This window comes from Silene latifolia, chromosome 7, assembly GCF_048544455.1.
Source record: "Silene latifolia isolate original U9 population chromosome 7, ASM4854445v1, whole genome shotgun sequence".
Classification (NCBI taxonomy): domain Eukaryota; kingdom Viridiplantae; phylum Streptophyta; class Magnoliopsida; order Caryophyllales; family Caryophyllaceae; genus Silene; species Silene latifolia.
Window position 1 is genome coordinate 15,858,649 of NC_133532.1, and position 20,717 is coordinate 15,879,365.

Sequence of the window (20,717 nt, forward strand, 5' to 3'; positions counted from 1 at the left end):
AGTTGTTCCCAAAGATTCCTGCAACTCTTTCCAAAACCTTGAGATAAACCTCGCACTCTGTCAGATACTATGTCCTTAGGGACTCCATGTAACTTAAGCACATTCTTCCGATAAGCCATAGCTAATTGTGCTTTAGTCCATGTATCTTTCATTGGCACAAAGTGAGCTGACTTGGTCAGTCGATCCACTATTACCCATATCATGTTGTTACCTTATTGACTCTTTGGCAAACCCACGATAAAATCATAGAAATGGATTCCCACTTCCACTCAGGTACCTCTAAAGACTGAATCTTACGTTGTGGTCGTCGTTGTTCCCCTTTAACTCTCTGGCATGTCAAACAACGGGCCACAAACTCAACTGTTTCTTTCTTCATCCCAGGCCACCAAAACGTGTTCTTCAAGTCCTTGTACAACTTGTCACCACCTGGATGTACTGAATATGGTGTACAATGTGCTTCTGTCATGATAGTCTTTTTCAGCTCCTCATCATTAGGGACACACCACCTACCATCGAACCTCAAACTGCCATCTGTATGAATAGAGAATCGAGACACTGTCCCTTTCTCTACTCCAGCTCTCCATTCAACCATCTTAGGATCCAACGCCTGTTTACCTCGAATATCATCATAAAGATTAGGTTGTACTGTCAGATCTCCCACATCATCCCCTCTCTGCATCATATGTATCCCAGACTTCCCCACCTCATCTCTCAACCTCATCAAAGATAGAGCTGTATACAAGGAATGTTCACTCTTCCTACTCAAAGCATCTGCAACAACATTGACTTTCCCTTCATGGTAGATAATATCCATGTCATAATCGCCAATCAGCTCCATCCACCTCCTCTGTCTCATGTTCAACTCCTTTTGAATGAAGATTTACTTGAGACTCTTGTGATCCGAAAATACCTTAAAGGTCGCCCCATAAAGGTAATGTCTCCAAATCTTGAGAGCAAACACCACTGCACCCAACTCTAGATCATGTGTAGGGTAGTTCTCCTCATACGGCTTTAATTGCCTAGAAGCATAGGCAATCACCTTACCGTTCTGCATCAACACACATCCCAACCCATTCTTTCAGGCATCTGTATAAACCTCAAAGTTCTCGATCCCTTCAGGCAATGCTAAGATATGAGCTGTGGTCAAACGCTCATTTAATGTTTGGAACGCCGTCTCACAACTCTCATCCCAACGAAACCTGTTCTCTTTCCTCATCAAAGCTGTCATAGGTCTAGCTATCTTGGAGAAATCTTTCACGAACCGTCGTAGTATCCGGCTAAACCCAAGAAACTCCCGATCTCAAAGAACATTCTTTGGTGCTTCCCACTTTGTCACCGCCTCAATCTTTCTTGGGATCCCACGCCTACTCCCTCCTTAGAGATCACATGCCTCAGAAAAGCAACTTTCTCTAACCATAACTCACACTTGGACAGCTTAGCATATAACTCATGCTCCCTCAAAGTCTGCAACACAATCCTCAGATGCTCCTCCTTAGTTTTGGAGTAGACTAAGATGTCATCGATAAACATCACCACAAACTTGTCCAAAAACTGTTTGAAGATTCTGTTCATCAAGTCCATAAACACAGCCGGTGCATTAGATAACCCAAACGGCATCACCACATACTCATAATGGCCATACCTCGACGTGAAAGCTGTCTTTGGTATGTCCACCTCTCTAATCTTCACCTGATGGTACCCCGACCTCAAATCAATCTTGGAAAAGACTGATGCACCACTCAACTGATCAAACAGGTCATCTATCCTTGGCAAAGGATACTTGTTCTTCACCGTCACTCGGTTCAGCTCTCTGTAGTCTATGCACAACCTCAAACTCCCATATTTCTTCTTCACGAAAAGAACTGGTGCTCCCCACGGCGATACACTAGGTCTAATGTATCCCTTCTCTATCAGATCATCTAACTGTTTCCTGAGCTCCTCCATCTCTTTAGGACCCATCCGGTACGGTGCCTTAGAGATTGGCCCCGTCCCCGGTTTCAACTCAACTGTGAAATCTATCTCCCTCTTCAGTGGCAACCCCAGAATCTCCTATGGAAAGACATCTGCAAACTCTCCCACCACTGGTATCTGATCAACTATCGGACTCTCTATCCGGTCATCTCTCACATGGCATAAGATCAAAGGGCATCCCTTCCTCAGATAAGACTTCAAGGTGACAGCTGCAATCAACTTAATTTTGGGTTTGACTAGAAACCCACGATAAGACACACTAACACCCTTCTACTCCAAACATCCAACAATTACAACATACATCACCACATTCACATGCAAACTAACAAACATCACATACGACCTTGACATATACCCCCCATGTGACCGGTTCACAATTGTAGGGCGAGTTCGCGACTTTAGGACGTCTCCCAAGCCTTTGCATTAGCTCCTACAACCTTTACCTCGGGTTCATTTTAATTGACTCCCTATATTCATTAGATTCATTGGTTACAGGTTTCAGGATCGTCGCTCTGATACCATTTTGTAACACCCCCATACTCCAAGTGCCTTACCAGGACCACTCAGGTATAAGGATGCTACCATCTCGGTTACCCGAGGCAATGATAATCAAATAGACAATAACGAAATAACATTTAAATAGTAATACTTTAGCGAAAGGTTACAATCCAAAACCAAAACCAAAATACGAATACAAGTTCTCAAACCAACTGTCTAACAACTAACTGAAATGTTTATTAAACTACTAAGCTACAGCGGAAGACTTCTATCATCAGACGGTGGCACATCCCGGCCTATCCCAAAGAACTCGACTCATACCGCTCAATAATCGCTCACCATCCCCGAATGGATCACCACGATTTTAAAACATTAAACGGGTCGATACTAATCACACAATTTATATAAACCAACAACACAAGTAAAACAAACAAACTCAATCATCACGATATTCTCCGAACTCCAAACCCAACTCCACAATCCCGACTACACACTAAAGTGTGTAGCCCCGCTTGAGTGCCCATCGCAACAGTCACTCCTCGCGCTGTGGGGACCGCGGCCGTTCCCACCTAAGCCCCGCTTATCTCCATCGAGCGATAAACCCAAATCCATTAATGTGCACATCTCTTTTGTGGCGGGTTCCACAAAAGGCGAATCATGGGCGTGAAGCCACTCTCGCAAGTGACTCCACTCAACCAGGGACGCACCCCGAAGAACACAGACATATACAATCAATCACAGCTTCAACTAACAATCAAAGCCAACAACCGTCACAATACGAGTATGATAATATTCAACAATCACAAACACCAATCAACACATCATGGAAATAATACTGAGTAGGGAAACCCTACCTGGAAAGCACAACACAATCAGACGATCTCACAGCTGATATCAAAACGCTTCCTCTACGAATCCTCCTCCTAACATACAAACATATAATCACTACCAATCACAAAATACAACAAAACCCCCAATTCCCAAAATTAGGGTTTAGCCAACTTTAACGAAATACTATAAAAACGGTACGTAGATCTTACCCTCGACGCAAGGATTACAACGGTATAAAGAAAGGTAAAATCCGACCTTCCAAGCTCCGGGATTTGCCAACAATGCGATTGATGCGAAGAACGTAGTTTGATTTCTTTTTTTTGAAAGTAATTAGGTTTTAAAAATGTTTAAAGAAAAGTGACGGAAGTTATTATATACTTAATCGCATTATTAACAAAACCCGACAAATCATCCCCCGTAAACCGGCTACTCGATCGAGTAGCTGAGGTACTCGATTGAGTGCCCCCTTACTCGATCGAGTATCTACGTTACTCGATCGAGTACCCAACAGATCATAAACTATTGTTAAGACGCAACTCACCCTTACTCGACAGAGTAAGACCTACTCGATAGAGTACCCAGAGACTCATAAATCCGTAGTATTACAGCTAGATTTGACGTTTTCTATCAAAAGCTCAATAATTAGGTTTGGAATTTAATTTTGAAACTCCAGATTTTATTAATATTAAAATTCAGCATTTCCAAGCTCTAACTTTTGTTTAACTTGAAATATTTTGGGTTTTATGTTGGAACCAAGAACTTTAAGTTTAAAACTGAATTTAAATTGACCCAAAATCTTTATCTAAGAGTTTAATCTTCAACACTCATACTTTTAACTTGAAAACTTCATATAGTATAATGAAAACTTAAGTCTTTTTAGGTTTTTAATTCTTGTTGTTAGTCTAGACTTTTACTTTATTATTGTACAAAAATATGGTTTTAGTGTAATAACTACCGGTTTTAGTTTGGTAACTTAAGCAAAAAATTATGGACTATAGCTGTCGATTAACGCTAGGGTGGAGGTCGTCATTCCTAACCCGACCATACGAATTAGGTAAGGTGGGGGATGAAGGATTATGGATAGTGGTGGCTTGGGGTGGAATCCGGTACTGGTACGACTCAGGGATGAAAATGGGAGAAGGGAGATGACACTTACCTATGTTATGCGTCTTATCTTATATTGTTGATTTTGTAAATCAATTTTTTTTCTTAGAGATTAATTGATTTTTTGGGCCTTTTTGTTAATGGACCGGTCTCATTGTATGAGACCGTCTTATATAACAATTTGTGAAAAAAAAAATGTATATGAAAGATCAATTACAATCTAGGACAAATGAACACATTTGGGCCGAAAAAGCTATAACAAAAATGGGTTATGGACTTATGGTGGGATAAACCTAAACAAGCCTAAAAAACCCGTGTCACTGCGCAAAGAAGAGCAATTTCAAAGCAGAAACTCACAAAGTCGGTCTCCCCAAAAAATCCGAATCCCCGGCTCGCCGATTATCCAAACCTTCTTCTCCTCTTTCACTACCCTAAACTCTTCTTCTTCTTCTTCTTCTTCTTCCTTCTCTCTACATCTCTCTTTCTCTCTCTAAATTCAATTATATCGGCCATAGATTTCACTTCACTTTAGCTTCCAGAACCTTCGCTCGCCTCCTTTCGCTATCGGTAATTTTTAATTTTAAATTCATATTATTATTGTTTTTAAATTGTTTGTAGTAATTTATGCGGATATCTATTGGTTTCATGATTGTGATTTCGATGTTTTCGGTGATAATTTCAGCTGATTTTTCTGCAGTTTTTGTAATAAGATGATATTGTTTTTTATTTCCTTTGAATTTTGTTTAACCTAGAAAAATTGTTAATACTGTGCCGTTTTGTGTCGCTGTCTGTAGTAATTAGGAATTTTACTGAATTTATTGATGATTGATGTGTTAATTTTGAGCTTTGTATTCATTTACGAGCTCGTGAATTAATTCTATGCAATTTGAAGTGTGAGTTACTCTTTCGGTCTCAAATCATTTGTTTACCTTTTATATTCATTGTCGATTGGGACGGAAGGAGTACATAGCTTGATTTTGAAAAGATGCATCACTTTCACAGTCGTAGACGTATGCGATTATTCACTGTTATCGTTTTTTCTGGTTTTGGATACCGGTAAATGCTAATACTTCTTTCTAGGTAATCTTGAATAGTATGTTAGGCCTATAATCATGTTACAACTTTACAAGCGTCTGACCTGCAGCACGGCTATTTGAGTGGAATTTAGCGTTTCAACCTAAAATGAATGGTTGAAGTATCATGCCATGCCCATGACTCTGTGAGGGAGTCATGTCGACGTGTAAGTTGTAACATACAACCAAAGTGAAATGTTCAAGTAATATAGCTATCAATTATTCCGTAATAAACTAGGTTTAAAGCTCATTTCCCGTAGTAGGCAATAATAACACGATTTATATATACATATATCATATAATATATCATATAATCAGATTGTCTGGTCATTAATAAATTTAGGGTAGAGATAATGCCGCGGGTATTTTGTATTGCTACACGGAAGTTGGCTTTTACATGCAAATGTGGAGGCCACTATCTCTTGCCTAATTTTCCGTGGCTTAATACAATAAGCCCGTGAATATATCATTACCCTAAATTTATCATTAAGTGGGTAAGGTACTTTTTTGGCCAAGTATTTGAGAAACTACTTGAGCGAGGAGCCGAGGATCAGTTTCACTGTTGAATATTGGGAAATGAACACGGTCATCAATCTTGTATTGAACATTTCTGCTTTGCTATTGAACACCTAGTTAAACCTAGGGTTCAAAACTATACTGATTGGAGATCTAGTTTTTAAGATGGTTGAAAGTCTTCATCCTGTGTTTATAATGGTTTATAATTTGAGTTGTTGGCTCCTGATAGAGTATATACATTGCCTTGCAGCATATAGGTTGAAAGAATTTACGTTAGTATCTATCAATGGGTGAGAGTGAAACAGTTGTTGCTCAAACATCTACGGTTGTGGGTTATACTTCCGATAATCATACCGAAGATCACATGAACGTTAACACGAGCACTTCGGAAACTGCCGCTGTCACCACTACAAGTAGTGTCATTGCTTTGGGTTCACCTGATGCAGTACATGCGGCAACGGATCCCAATGTTGTAAACTCAATTGTTTATCCAAGTTCTACTGCACAAGACGCTTCTCTTCCTTCCGCTGAAGAGACTGGGCCAATAGAAGTTGTGAACCAGTCTACTGCAGAAGGTCAGAGCATGTCAATGGGTTTAAATCAGATGGATGTTTATAATGCTAGTGCAAATGGGACGGTTACTACTGATGCAAATGGGAATCTTACTTCTCCCCATGAGGTTGAAGTAGCAACAGCTACGCAACACGATGATGGTGCAGGTATGCATTTCTTTGTAGATGTACATGTATGTTTCACTTGAGTCATACTATCGTTTAATGTTTCTAACTGTCTTGATTACCCCCTTCCATGCTTCACCGTCAGGTTGAACGTAAATTTTAACCTTAATCACCATCATTGTCGTACCCTCCAAATGAGGAATTCACTGCAAGCTGGGTAGAAGGTGTTCTCAATAGACCCTTAACGAAACCAATGTGACCATCTGCTACCTTCATTACAGCCAGTTTTATTTAGCCCATCATTTACAAAGCCAAAAGAACAATAGTCCATCTACCAGTTAAAATTACAATCTGTGTTTATAAAAATTGAAAAAAACTACTCAAATTCTAGCCTATCCAGAGAGAGGAATGCAACGGGAGTCATTTTCAACACTTTAGTTGCATATGTAAGTTCTGTAACATAGCTTTTTCAATTTTCAGTTCCCTCTATTTTTCCAATCTGGTTAATGTTGATCTACTTGAAAACAATACAGCAGAACCTGTAGAGCTGTCTTAAATTCAAAAACCTCTGGCGCACGTTTGTCAATTGTTTGAGAAGATTAATTTTGTGCAGCAGTGCTGAATTACTGATTATCCGCTGCTAACTGTCAAAGTCAATGGTTGATCATTTCCATGTTGCATTTATCCTTTTCAGTCTCCTTTTTTCTCTTTAAATAATTTGTTAATGCCTTTGATCCCCGTTCCAGATAATGCTTTATCTGCTGAAGAACAACGTCTGTGGAACACAGTAAAAGCAAATTCATCAGATTTTAATGCATGGACTCAGCTAATTGAAGAGACAGAAAGGATGGCGCAGGTACTGTATGATGCTTTTCTAAGTGGGTTACATTTCACAACTCAATCCCATTTTCTTCTCTCGTAGGTTAAGATGATAGATATGAACCTCTTTCTATTTTGCTGCAACAGACTGAACTCTGTATTACAACCGATGACTGATGGCTTGCACAAATAACACTGTCCCATAATTCTTACGTGCTCTACAGCCTGTTTGATTTTGTGTGGTAATTTGAACATACTGTTCTGGCTGAGCATAACATCGTGGTTTTCTTTGGAATTATTCATTTTAATTGTAGCAGGGGGTTGTCAATTTTCCGAGGGAACATGAAATTCGTGATAATCTAAAACATTTCCACCTGTTCATGTCGATGTTGAAACATTTTCTTACCGTTTTGAGTTTTTTTGACAATATTTGACCTAAAAACAAACCGAGCTTTAGAGATCATTTGAGGGAAAAAGTAGGCAGCATCTGTTCTAAAGGACATTTTAGTTTGTAGAATGGAAGTTCTATTTCTTTGTAAATGTTGTAACTAAAGGACCTGTTATCCTCTTCCTCTGCTGCTCCTTCATTGCTTTGATTTGTGTTTTTTTTTTCTTTCTTAAAAAACCGAGTGTCAGAGACACATATGGGCGTATGACGTGAACAAAATTTGCTATTACAATGGTCATAGTGGTTTTGTTAAGCTTACCAACTCAGATGTTTTTTTTAACTCAGTGATACATAGTTCTTTTTTCTTGTTTGCTGGCTGAGCAATTCTGTTATTATATAATCTTATCTACTCAGATGTTTTTTTTACTCAGTGATACATATCTTTTTTTTTGTTTGCTGGCTGAGCAATTCTGTTATTATATAATCTTATTTGTTTCCTCTTTATCTCTGTTTCTATGCAGGACGTTATATTGAAGATCAGAAAGGTTTATGATGCCTTTTTAGCTGAATTTCCCTTGTGTTATGGTTATTGGAAGAAGTATGCTGATCATGAAGCACGTTTTGGAGCTATTGATAAAGTTGTGGAGGTGTATGAACGAGCAGTTCTGGGAGTCACATATTCAGTGGACATCTGGTTGCACTATTGCTCGTTTGCTATTAGCACATACGGGGATCCTGATACTATAAGAAGGTAATTTCTCACAAGTGCGTGATGAGTTCTGTAGGGCTTATTTTCATATTCTGGTTCATGGTACTTTCTCCTCTTAACTTATTTTTGATGTGGCTTGAAGTAGGAGTCTTGAACAGTGAATGCTCATGTGTGGTGGTTAATTGTTAGTGGCTGTTGCACTTCAGAAATTTTTAGTTCTCATGAGCAAACTTAGAACAATTTGATGGTTTTTGTCATAGTCTCCACCTTCATCATAAGATTCCCTTCAACTTTCTAGTCCACAGAATTCGTTATCTATTGTTTTTTTTGTTAGAAAATCTTTGGTGAGCACATTTTCAAAATGCTGTTGTTTTGTGGACCGAAGGGCTGAAGAGTAGATGAGCTGTATGACTGCTCTATGTCACAGTAGTGTGTCTGTCTGCCACTTTGCCTGGGAAGGTAAACACTGCATACTGGAGCTCTAGTTTGGAAATGTCATGTGGTCTTACCATGCTCTCCTCTTGGTATCTACACTAGGTCTATTGTTTCTAAGAAGGCCCTCTTAGGCATCATCTGCGTATCTAGGTGTCGGTTTCATTCCGTTTTGGTTTTGCAGGTTATTTGAGCGGTCATTGGATTACGTTGGAACAGATTACCTATCGTACACTCTTTGGGACAAGTACATTGAGTATGAGTATTCACAACAGGATTGGGGACGTCTCGCTATGATATATACTAGGATCTTGGAGAACCCAATTCAGCAGCTGGACCGATATTTTACTAGGTGAGTTTAAACCCTTTTATTTCAGTTTTTATGTCAAGAAAATTGTATGCTTTTTTGTTATCTTGTGCTAAAAAGATGGGCTTGTATATAGAGTCTTGTTGCTTAAGACATTTTAACTAAGTACTAGATCTTAGCTTGCCACTTCTTTTGGGAGGGAAGAGGAAAATTCTAGTCCTTAATAAAGTGGCCATGCTATCATGCATCCTTTTTCTGCATAATGTTATGTTGATGTCCATGACTCCATGAGTATGCATTGTATTATCACAAACAATTGCCAGTACTTTTTTTTTGTTTTGTTCGGGGTTGCCGGGTGGGTGTGGGATTCAGTTCTGTTGCACACTTGTATCATTGGTGGATTTTATAAACATAAGCAAGCAATTGGTCTCAGTTTAGGCACGTGAGAATTGAGATCATTGACTGGTGTATGATTCATAAATCGTTGAATGAGCAATCTTCCATGCAATTTAGGGCCTTTGGCTATTATAATACATAAGTCGTCATATGTGTTTGTGTTTGATTTTACTCCTATTGTTATTTTACAGCTTCAAGCAATTAGCTGTAACCCAACCTTTGGCACAACTGAGGACGACTGATGAAACAGCAGCAGTGACAGCAGGTGCAGCTTCTTTCGATTCTAATGCAGACGGTCAAGCATCCGAAGAGGTTCATTCCGATGCACCGGAAGAATCTTCTAAACCCATACATGATGGCCCAATGGAAGCAGAGGAATTGGATAAGTATATCGCAGTTAGGGAAGAGTTGTTTAAGAAAGCTATGGAGTTTGATTCTAAGATAAGTGGTTTTGAAACAGCTATTAGAAGGCCATACTTTCACGTCCGACCTTTGAATGATGCTGAGCTAGAAAACTGGCATAACTATCTGGATTTCATCGAGAGAAATGAAGACTTCAACAAGGTATCTGCCTTGTTCCATGTTTTATATGTCAATTCTTACCTTCTAGATCTTTAGCTTTCCTCCTTAATGTATTGACTTACAGTTAAGTAATATCTGCTGCACCATATGCTCTTTTGGGTAAACCGTCCGATGAAGCAACTTTTATAAAGGGATAGTGTACTGAGACTAAAGCATGGGCATTCAATATGGTTTCTTTGAGGCTAAGTACTTCAAACCCTCATTGTGAGTCGATGTTCTGGGTTCATGAATCATGATGCGTTGTGTGATTTTTCTTTTAAACTCCAATGTTATGCATGCAGGTATCTTCTTATCCTAACCATGTATCTGTCAGGCAAGGAGGGTCCCTCCTTTGATATGAGGGGCCTCCCTGCTTCCACCAATGGAGTACTTCTTATGCGCATCTCCCTCTTGATTCTATATTTCTACTTTATTGATTTCTTCTGAATATTCTTATAATAATTGGTGCCATTCTTTGCGAGTCAGATTGTCAAGCTGTATGAAAGATGTCTTATAGCATGTGCAAACTATCCCGAGTTTTGGACAAGATACGTTCTATGCATGGAAGGAAGTGGCAGTGTTGATCTTGCAGACAATGCTCTTGCTCGTGCTACACAAGTATTCGTTAAGGTAGGTCCACCTACCTTTTTTCGTCTTAGGTATTTAGCGCCGGAAGTATTTGGAATCTAGTATTTATGAGGGATCAAATATCTGTCATTTTACAAATTCCTAAGTTCTAACTGGTTCAACTTTTGAATCTCGCTGTTTTTCTATATGTGTTTTTGCTTGACTCCTGAAAATGTTTGGTTAGAAATTTTAGAGGGCATGTATTGTTAAATGTGAGATTCCTCGTCATCAGCTATATGTTTCTTTTTATCAAATGATTGGTACTCCCTCCATGCCGTTTTATAAGTCATTTTACGGTGATGCATAAATGAAAATCATCGAGAATCTAACAATCTTAGTTAAGTGTAATAGTTAGACCTTGAAAACTGAAAAAGAAAATTAATATTTTTATCCAGTGTTATTGTAAGTTTGTAACCATACACTCTACTTTGATTGGTGAAATGTTGCATGAGAATTTGCAATTGGCGAGAGAAATTCATTGCGAATGTTAACGACAAAAAAGGCAATAAAAAACATTTTTTTATGGAATGGCTTAAATAACGAAACAAAGAGAATATAATTTTAGAAGCCATATTGCCTGCTTAACATGTTAATCAAAGGACTATATCAGAATAATATGGTGTGTGATTAACGGTTATGTCAAGCTGGTGTTTATAGTAGCAGCTATGTGGTTCATATTCTCAACGAGTTCGTATTGTTTGGTAGGTTTCATTATGGAGCCAAAGACTCGGTCTTCTTTGATTTTGGAATGTGATAAGAGTAGATGAAAACATATCATTGATTTATCTGAACTTCTTATAGTGTAAAGTATTGTTTGGCCAATGAATTTTCTGCCTTAGGTGTCATTATTTGTCATCTGGAAACCACCTCTAACACAAGGTGTGGCTGCATATCTGACCCCTTTACTCCGCTATAGACAAGAGCCTTGGAGGCATTGTATGGTCGTTTTTTGTTGCATTGTTTTGTATATTTGAGTGGAGATGAAATCTTAATGATTTTGCTGATCATTTTTCTAATTTTAGACAATGTTAGTTCACCTGATAGTGAAGGTTCATGAGTTAAGGGTTCATTTATCTTGTTCTTTTTCTTGTGGCAGAGGCAACCTGAGATGCATCTTTTTGCTGCTCTGATAAAAGAGCAGCGTGGTGACATACCTGGTGCTCGAGCTGCCTTTCAACTGGTGCATACTGAGATTTCTCCTGGGCTTTTGGAGGCCATCATTGATCATGCAAATATGGAAAGGCGGCTGGTAATAGTTTTATCATGGTGTTTATTTTATCACTCATAATTATGATCAACGTGCTTGGTCTTCTAATTAGCGTATGGCCATTGTATTTCAGGGAAATATGGAGGAAGCATTTTCTTTATATGAGCAAGCAATTGCCATTGAGAAAGGGAAAGAACATTCACAAACTTTACCAATGCTATTTGCTCAGTACTCTCGATTTGTATATTTGGTATGTTGCATATCTTCTATAGTTCCTTCTTAAATTTTAGTTGCATATGTGTTTGTTGGTTAAGCTTGACTAGGAAAATAGTTATTTTTTCTAGGCATTTGGTGGATATAAATCTAGAATCTCTATGGTATACCCATGTTAGTATTGTGCTAAAACCTCCTGACTATCAACTTCATTTTCTTAGGCACATGGAAATGCTGAGAAAGCTCGGGATATTCTTACTCAGGCAGTTGATCATATCCAACTTTCAAAGCCACTTCTGGAGGTAGTTGTTCTTCAAAGCATTTGTCATAGAAAATTATCAGGGAGTCAGTGGACGTGAGAAATAGAAGTTAAACAATAGCTTGTAAATTTAGACTGATGATGTCATGATATTGGAACCGAAAGGACTGATTGATGATTCAGATGAGTCATTTTTTTTATATTGCTTCCGAAATGAGTTGTTCGAATTTTATATCATGCAGGCTTTGATCCATCTAGAATCTATCCAGTCACTTCCAAAGCGAATTGATTATGTGGAGTCTTTGGTTGAAAAGTATCTTTCGGTAGCTGACAACTCTGATGCTACAAATGTGCAAGAAAAAGAGGATTTGTCAAGCATTTATTTGGAGGTATTTACTGAATTTTTTGTTTATATGCCTTGGTAAAAAAAAAACGGTAATTACTTATTTTGGTTGTCAGTTTGACATGAATGCTGGCATTGGAACGGCTTCACTACTTTTACCATCTGTGCATGTTAAGCCTTTTCTATATTCTCATTCAATCATGTTTGTTTTGCTCCATCTCTGAGAAGTAGAGCACTAAAATTTGTTTGAATCGTGTATGAGTAGTGCCCCTCACAAGCCACAACTGGCGAAGTTTGGAAATTTGTATTTCCAACATCGTTCCTATAACCTTCACTTGTTAGGAGCAATGCCACCTTTTGTGCTTAAGTACATATTTATTCAGCTTCGAGGTAAATCTCTCATATCCACATAAATGCTTCCAGAACCTGTTCTGAATTTCAAAGTGCCTCGTTTAATTAATGATACAGAAGTCAATTCCTCTTCACATGTTCAATGAAATGAACTCAGATTTTGTAAATCAATTTGCAGTTTCTCGATCTTTTTGGTGACATAAAATCCATAAAGAAAGCCAAGGATCGACATGTTAGGCTGTTTTCACGCCACAGGAGCTCATCGGAGTCAAGGAAGCGTCAAGCTGATGACTTCTTATCTTCAGACAAAGCAAAGCTTGGAAAATCCTACACAGAAGTTCCATCAACTGCCACACCTGGAGGAGCGTATCCAGCAACTCAAAATCAATGGCCATCTGGCTATGCTGCGCAGCCTCAATCTTGGCCACAAGGTGCTCAGGCCCAAGGACAACCATATAATCCGGCCTATCCACAACAGGTATGCCCTCATCTCTACTTCTACTCTAAGTCAATGGTTGTCTGTACATCGTGACTCATACGGTTTTATAAATATCTATCAGCCTACATATGCGGGATACTATGGAAACAACTATGCTCCTCAACAATTGGCTGCTGCACCAGTACCTCAAACTGCTGCTTATGGTGCCTACCCTTCGACGTATCCAGCACAGGTATTGTAATTGTAGGTTTTGGTGTGGTTTTAATGTGTGCATAATTATAGAAGTTTGAAATGGAAACTCGAAACCATGCACTTTTGCTCTCTGTTCTTTTGAAAATGTTTTCTAATTTTTTATTTTCTTTGCCTTTTGTTGTCAAATGTCACTGCCTAAAATTCTCTACCATTTATAACGTCCTTTCATTATGCCTATACCTCCTATCGTATGAGGGTTACTTAGTTTGGAGTTACTCTGTTGTTTACTATAGGAGTTTAGGGCCCATAGCTCAAGGCGAATTGGACAAGGTCATACACACGACACATACATGTATCTGTAATTGTGTACCTGATCTTCCATCTAATTGCCTGACATTTCTACTAAAAAAGAGACCAGAGTGAACATAGTGTGCCATTTCTCCATCTCAATTCTCAACCCTTGATTTCAGTCATCTATTCATCTCTTCAACTTCAGCCTGTAGGTCTATCTTCTTCTAAAAAAATCTCTTGCAGTTTAAATCATTATATTTGGTATATGAACTACAGAAAAACGATATCTTTTGTGTACTATGTACCCTACTCTCCGTAGTCATGTCCATATATTAAGATAATCACGTCATAAGAGTTCAGTCATGGTCTATGTTGCTAAGAGACTCGGGTACGGGTTTTGGACATTGTTGTATATCTAAGTGTCGGACTGTATAACTCTGAAATACACAGGCTTGTTACTTTATTCTATTTCTGAATTGTTGTAATGGAGAGTGTCGGGTAAGGGACCTCATACTCGTATTCTAGGGTGTTGTATCGGATATGATTTTGGGCCTAAACGTAAAGTGTCGACTTAACATAGGTTATGGTGAGCCAGACACTAGTTGACAATTTGACATAGACACGTCTGGCTTTCATACCTAATCCAAGGAACTAAGGGGGTGTTTGGTTGAGTCTTTTGGAACGGAATGGATTGAGTTAGATACTTGATGGATTTTAACTCCATTCCAACCCCCTATAATCTCATTCCCTACTCTCTACCCAAGTTTCCAACTCCGTTCCCCCCTAAGTATGAAAGACTATGAAACCAAACAACTATGGAGTGGTACGGGTATCTAAATCCGTACCTCTCACGTATCAAGCGCCAATCCATTCGATTTCACCCTTGTGAACCAAACGACCTCTAAAGTGTTAGAAGGATATGACCCAGAGATTTTGATTGCTTTGAAGGAAATGTAGTTGATGACTTGATGGTATGTGGAAGTATCATTTATTTCCTGTAAATATCGGTGATACTGTAGGCAATTGGATACTACCATGCATCAAACGAACATTCAGAAATGGATTTTTCTGACGACTTTGTTGTTTTGTTTACAGGCGTACCCCCAACAAACATACGTTGCCCCAGCTACAGCACCTGCACCTGCAGCTCCAGCAGCACAGCAACCTGCTGCTCCCCCTCAAGGTTATTATGGTAATTATTATTAAAGCAGCCTTGTGGCACACTATCTTCCACCGTCTTGAGCTTGCTATGCCACTGTAGTTTGGCGTGATGATCTCCAAAAGGACGGAGGTGGTTTTGGGGAGTAGGATTAGGGTTTCGTATTTGGAGAGGAAGCTTTTCAGATTGTAGAACTTGAAAGTTGAGGCAGTTGTACTAATTAATCATAGATGAATGTTCAGTTTTGGTAATGCACTAATACCTCGATTATTCTTGGCTAGATTAGTCAGTGAGATCTTAAGAAAATGTCTTCTGCTTGTGTTGTTTTCCTTGGCTTCCTATACCTGTATATTACACAGTAGTTGCTACATTTTTCACGCGACCTTTTTCCTTTTATCATGCATTCATGCCATTTGGCCTAGAGATTATCCAGCGCAATGTAGTGCGCCGGGTATAAAATTAAGTAGCGCGTTGTACTTCCACTGTTAAGATGTACCGATCCACTGGGTATTTTTACTTTCCCATTAAAGTAAGAGTATATACCTAAGAAACCAAACGAAGCAATTTCTAGTTGTTTGTAGGGCGAAATACAAATTTCCTCTTTAATAGTTATATATAAAAACTTGCCCATCCAAACCCATCTTCTAATCAATCTCTTTCATTCTTTCGACATCTGATTCCTCGTTTATAGGTTTCGACACATTTAGGCATGTGTCCGATGAGTGTTGATGTCCGACACGCTGTCGGACATGGGACGGCTGGTTAGGAGGAGTGTCCGTGTTATTGTGGTACACATTACTGAGGTTTACGAGTTCCAGAAGAGCACGTGGTAGCCTTATTTTTAACCTAGAAACCTGACTGATCATTGTCCCTAGCTCGTGTTTACGGTTCACAAATGAATCAGTCTTTACGAGAACTATGATTAATAAAAACAAAAAGTGTCGCCTTTATGGCTAAGAGATATGTCAGCCAAAATTTTTTTGTTCAAAAAACTTAAGACCACAACTTCTAGGCTTGAGCTCAGAATACTGCGATTTTTTTTCAAATCACCCTCGTAAAAACGATCAATTTAAACAAAGATCGCCATTTTATAAACTCTCTAACATGAGTTCTTATCCGTCAAAATCTTTTTTTATTACTGTTCCGGGTGTAATTCCAGAGCAGATTTGTTACCACGTAAGCTTGTAGAATGATGACTTTGCTTGACTCTTCCTTTCGGCCTCTCCTGAAACAATGAACAAACTGAGGGCTCGGCTTGGCACCGAGCGAACTCACTCCGACGCTCAAGTCAGTAAACTTAAAGGGATTAAGTTGTGTGTTACTTGGCAAAGTATATTGTAGAGAGATAAGGGAGTTTGTACCAGATTAATGTGTTTAATCGATTATTTTCGGATCCTTTCCTCAATGAGGGTTGAGGAGTATTTATAGACTTTCACCTTTTGTCATGTAGTGGCCAAGTGGCTAGCAGGTGGAAAGACTGTTCTACCCTCTACGGGGATCCATGGCGGCCGGCGGGCCCGTTGACTCCATGCCGAGGGGTCTTGGATGTGAGTACGCGGATGTGTATCCCTGGCTAGTTGCCTAGCCGAGACTCAATGACAGCCGACCGGTGCGTCGGTTATCTTTGTCCAAGGTGTTGACTTGCTGTAGATATCTTTGACCTTGCTCAATATGTTGACTCGGTCAGCGGGTGCAGAATATGCCCCATCAATTTGCCCTCAGCGTAGTCTGTGCCGTGGTATGGACCTTCGATGAGTGTTGAGCGTATTCTGCGTGAGTAAAAATTTCGTCCCCGGCTTCTTCTTCCTCGGCTTGGTTCTGCTCAGGCCGTACCGTATCCCCCCTCCACATGGATGTGTAAAGGGCATCAAATGTGGAAAAGAAAATGACGCTGGCCGAGACCGAGGTTGTGAGTGCCGTGTACTTTTGATTGCCCCCAACCGGTGCTGCCAAGCTCGGTTGAACAGCGGGCCGTTTGGCAAGTAGATACCAAGGATCGTGTTGAATAAGATACGTCGATTGGCATTCTGTCAAGGAGCGTGTTGAAGAAGTTTTGTAACTGTTTGTCGATTGACATTCTATGGCTGCATGCTTGACACGTGGCTCGGCGTTGATTGGTTGACGCTTCATGGGCTTTGCCCTGATTGGTCCGTTTCATGGGCTTTGCTCTATAAATAGAGCAGTTAGCCCCTGATTTTGGCCGCCAAAAATTCACTTTCTCAAAAAAATTTCTTCTCTCTAGCCTTCTTTGACGAAACTTCTCTCTAATCTTCAAAGCGTTACTCGGCGTAACACTTTTCCAAGGTAAACAAACAACTTTTTCAACTCTTATTTATTAAGTATCTGTTGTCATGTCTTCTGCTGATGTTGGACCTAGTGGTTCTGCGCCGGGGGGCTCCCCGTCATACCGATGAAGAGGAGGAGGCACCGGTTGTCACCCCGTTAACCGTTGGGGTCCGGGCCGCTTTCTTCGAGATTGATCCAAAATATTTGGAGGATTTCGAGGATGATGGTGATGATGTTGATGATGATGGTGATGATGAGGAAAGGGCTCATTCTGATGAGGAGAGGCCGCATCTCTTGGATCACGGCGACGCCTGTAAGATCGGTCCTGATCGTGCTTGGACAAACAAGTTCGCCAGTTGTTCTGGTTCTAAACTTTTTGAACATCATTTCTCCTTCGGCAGGGAGTATAAGATTGTTATTCCTAAAGAGGGTCAGGCCGTCTGTTGCCCTCCCCCGAGTTGTATCGGCGTATACATCAGACAGCTGGAGTATGGGCTCCGGTTTCCTCTGAATGCGTACGTTGTTGCCATTATTAAAGCCATGAACGTCGCCGTGGCCCAACTGCATCCGTTGGCCATCAGGACGATTGTTGGTTTTGTATGGTTGTGTCTTTTCCAAGGGGAGGTCCCAACGGTGAACCTCTTTCGCCGGCTTCACCACCTTCGACAGAATGTCGTGGGTGGCACTGGGTGGTATAGCATACAGATTGAGCCGGGTTATATCACCGTCTCTAAGCTTACTTCTTGCAAGGACTGGAAGGGGCGGTGGGTATACGTCGAGGTTCCGGAGGATTATCCATCGCCCGGTCCTTCCAAAGACCGTGTCAATTTGCGGTGTGAGAGTCGGGGGAGCGTGAGAAATATGTCTCCCGGAATAAGCTTAAGATGGACGCCTTGAGGGTCCATCTCAATGAGGACGAAAGGCGGGCAATGAAGTCTGTTTGAGGTCGAGAAGGATGGGACGCCGAAGGGATGGATGCCCCGACGCGAGATCATTCTTCGGGAATAGTCGTCACGCCACGTCGGCCTCATACCGGCCCTCGAATAGGGTGAGTGGGGTCGGTGTGAGGCCCATCTCTGCTTTTAATGTTTCGTTTTTAAACTTTGATTTATTTCTTTTACTTAACTCTTGCTTCGTTTCCTTTGCAGACCGCTTTGGCCGGAATCGTCGTTGACGTCCTCGAGAGGTTGGGACTTGACAAGAACAGAAGAGTTGTTGAGTTGCATCCTAAGGCCGCGGCACGTGATCGCAGATCGCCCAAACGAACTCATGGAGCGTGTTGAAGGTTTTGGATGCGGGGCGGCTCGGAGGAAGATCGCTGCAACGAACGCGCCGCGCCGAAAGCCAAGAGCAACGCGTCTACGGCACGGCGGCGGCGTCAACTTCAGTTCAACCTTCAATCCCCTGCGGTCAAAAGGAGAAGGTGGTGGTCGTTGTTGATGTCGATGAGGAGGTCACCGTTGCAGAGGAATCTCCTCTTCTACGTAAGAGAAAAGAGACAGTCTCTCGGTCGCCGCTATCGAGGCCGCAAAGAAATGGGTCCTCCAACCAAGAAGGCCAAGCACGGTACGGATCTAACCCGTGGCTCGATTTAGCCGGTTCATTAGGCGTTCCCGATGACAGGCTCTCTGGCATGTCAATGAATGTTGACATGGATGCTTTGTCCGAATTTTTTGTAGATCAACCGCCGCCGTCTACCGGTCCCTCTGAATGGCGATTAGAGAAGCGGCCTGTGCAGACGGGTGATAAGAATGCCGCCGTCGTCTCCTCCTCCCCGAAGCCTTCCCGCCCCGGATTAAGAAGATGCTTTGGCGAAGTGGCCGACGTGGCGGTGCTCACATTATGGAGCAAGAAAAGGTCATGGCTGAAGCTGCCCCTGCGCTTGAGCGGCTTAGGCTTGAGCTTGATGCTTCTAAGCAAGAGGCCGAGAAGGCAAAGAAGGACTTCCAGGCCGCCGAAAATGATTTCCTCGCTGAGCGAAAGCTCAGGGAGGATGCTGAGAAGGCGGTCCTAGCCGAGAGGGCCAAGGTTGAGGCTGCGGAGGCTGACGCCGCTAAGCTGCGGGAGGAGCGGGACAAGCTTCAGCCTGCTTTAGACTTTGCTGTTGAGAAGAGGGAAGAATGGAAGTCTCTGTATTTGGCTCAGTCGAAGGCGCATCGGAACACGAGGGCCATCCTCGACCAGAGGGAGATGGACATTGAGACGCTCCAAACTGACGTCATCCCTAACATGTGCGCCCAATATCGGGACCAGGCCGAAGAAGCTACCAGGGAAGTAATCAGAGAGCTCTTTCCTGACGGCTCCTTCTCGTGGCAAAAATTCGAGCAGCTGCTTGATGATAAGGTGGCTGCTGCGGATGCAAAGGCTGCGGAGGAGGCAGAGGCTAAGAAGGCTGCGGAGGAGGCAGAGGCTAAGAAGGCCGCTGAGGAGGCTGCGGAGAAGGCGGCCCATGCTGAAAAGGTAAAGGCGGCCAGGGAGGAAGCTGAGAGGGCAAAGGCAGCTGAAGCTGCCAAGTCGGGTTCTGGGTCGCCCACTGATGGTGATGTCGTTACTGCTGCTGATGGCGAGTAGAATCAGGCATAGGGAGACGTGCGATCGTCACCGGATTCACCCGGCCCTTCAGACAGTTTCAGCTGTTCGGGGGCCAACTATTGAGCCTTTCCTCCCTGCCATCATTTTTGGCGCTTTCAATTCTCATGTCTGTAACCTTTTGCTGTACCTTTCCCTTTTTTTGTTGAACTTTGGTAGGTAGTGTTTAGGCTATCCTTATGGGGACGGCCGTCGACCTCTTTCTTGTATTACCTGTAAATACTTTAATAAGAGTTTGTTTATTTTGCCTCCGGCTTGGCCGATGTCTTTATCTCATTTTCTTCTGAGTTGTCTTCTTTCGTTATTAATTGAGCGCTTTTTCCCGTTTCTACCTTCGGCTTGGCCGAGGCAGTCAGAATGCGTATCTCAACTGTACTTAACGTTTTTAAACATGTTGGCGTGTCGGTTGCTTCCTCCACCGCCCGAGGCGGTCAGATTTGCGTTTCCCAACCGCCGTTGTGAACATGTTAGCGTATCGG

The 20,717-nt window shown here is 41.4% G+C and overlaps 1 protein-coding gene across 3 annotated transcripts; it reads left to right on the plus strand.

Annotated features, from left to right (window-relative positions):
• Positions 1 to 4,736: 4,736 nt before the first annotated feature.
• LOC141591845 (pre-mRNA-processing factor 39-1-like) lies at positions 4,737 to 15,673 on the plus strand. 3 transcript variants are annotated; one of them, XM_074412331.1, is made up of 15 exons: positions 6,623 to 6,712; positions 7,071 to 7,116; positions 7,204 to 7,329; positions 7,417 to 7,526; positions 8,399 to 8,628; positions 9,203 to 9,370; positions 9,913 to 10,285; positions 10,769 to 10,912; positions 12,006 to 12,158; positions 12,250 to 12,366; positions 12,551 to 12,631; positions 12,831 to 12,977; positions 13,461 to 13,760; positions 13,843 to 13,953; positions 15,300 to 15,673. In XM_074412331.1, exons 4-15 carry the CDS (start codon positions 7,518 to 7,520, stop codon positions 15,408 to 15,410), a joined length of 1,944 nt encoding a protein of 647 aa, XP_074268432.1. In that variant the 5' UTR covers positions 6,623 to 6,712; positions 7,071 to 7,116; positions 7,204 to 7,329; positions 7,417 to 7,517; the 3' UTR covers positions 15,411 to 15,673. The 3 variants fall into 3 exon arrangements, with proteins under 3 accessions (XP_074268430.1, XP_074268432.1, XP_074268433.1); XM_074412329.1 differs by lacking the exons at positions 7,071 to 7,116; positions 7,204 to 7,329 and adding an exon at positions 4,737 to 4,971 and having other exon boundaries at positions 6,244 to 6,712; XM_074412332.1 differs by lacking the exon at positions 6,623 to 6,712 and having other exon boundaries at positions 7,102 to 7,116; positions 7,207 to 7,329.
• The last annotated feature ends 5,044 nt before the right edge of the window (positions 15,674 to 20,717 follow it).

Excerpts from the sequence above, each read along its gene's own strand:
- LOC141591845 (XM_074412329.1), top strand. The coding sequence starts at position 6,280 with ATGGGTGAGAGTGAAACAGTTGTTGCTCAAACATCTACGGTTGTGGGT. Across the intron at positions 9,371-9,912 it reads CTGGACCGATATTTTACTAG|CTTCAAGCAATTAGCTGTAA; the intron begins GTGAGTTTAAAC and ends GTTATTTTACAG. Across the intron at positions 10,286-10,768 it reads GAAATGAAGACTTCAACAAG|ATTGTCAAGCTGTATGAAAG; the intron begins GTATCTGCCTTG and ends TTTGCGAGTCAG.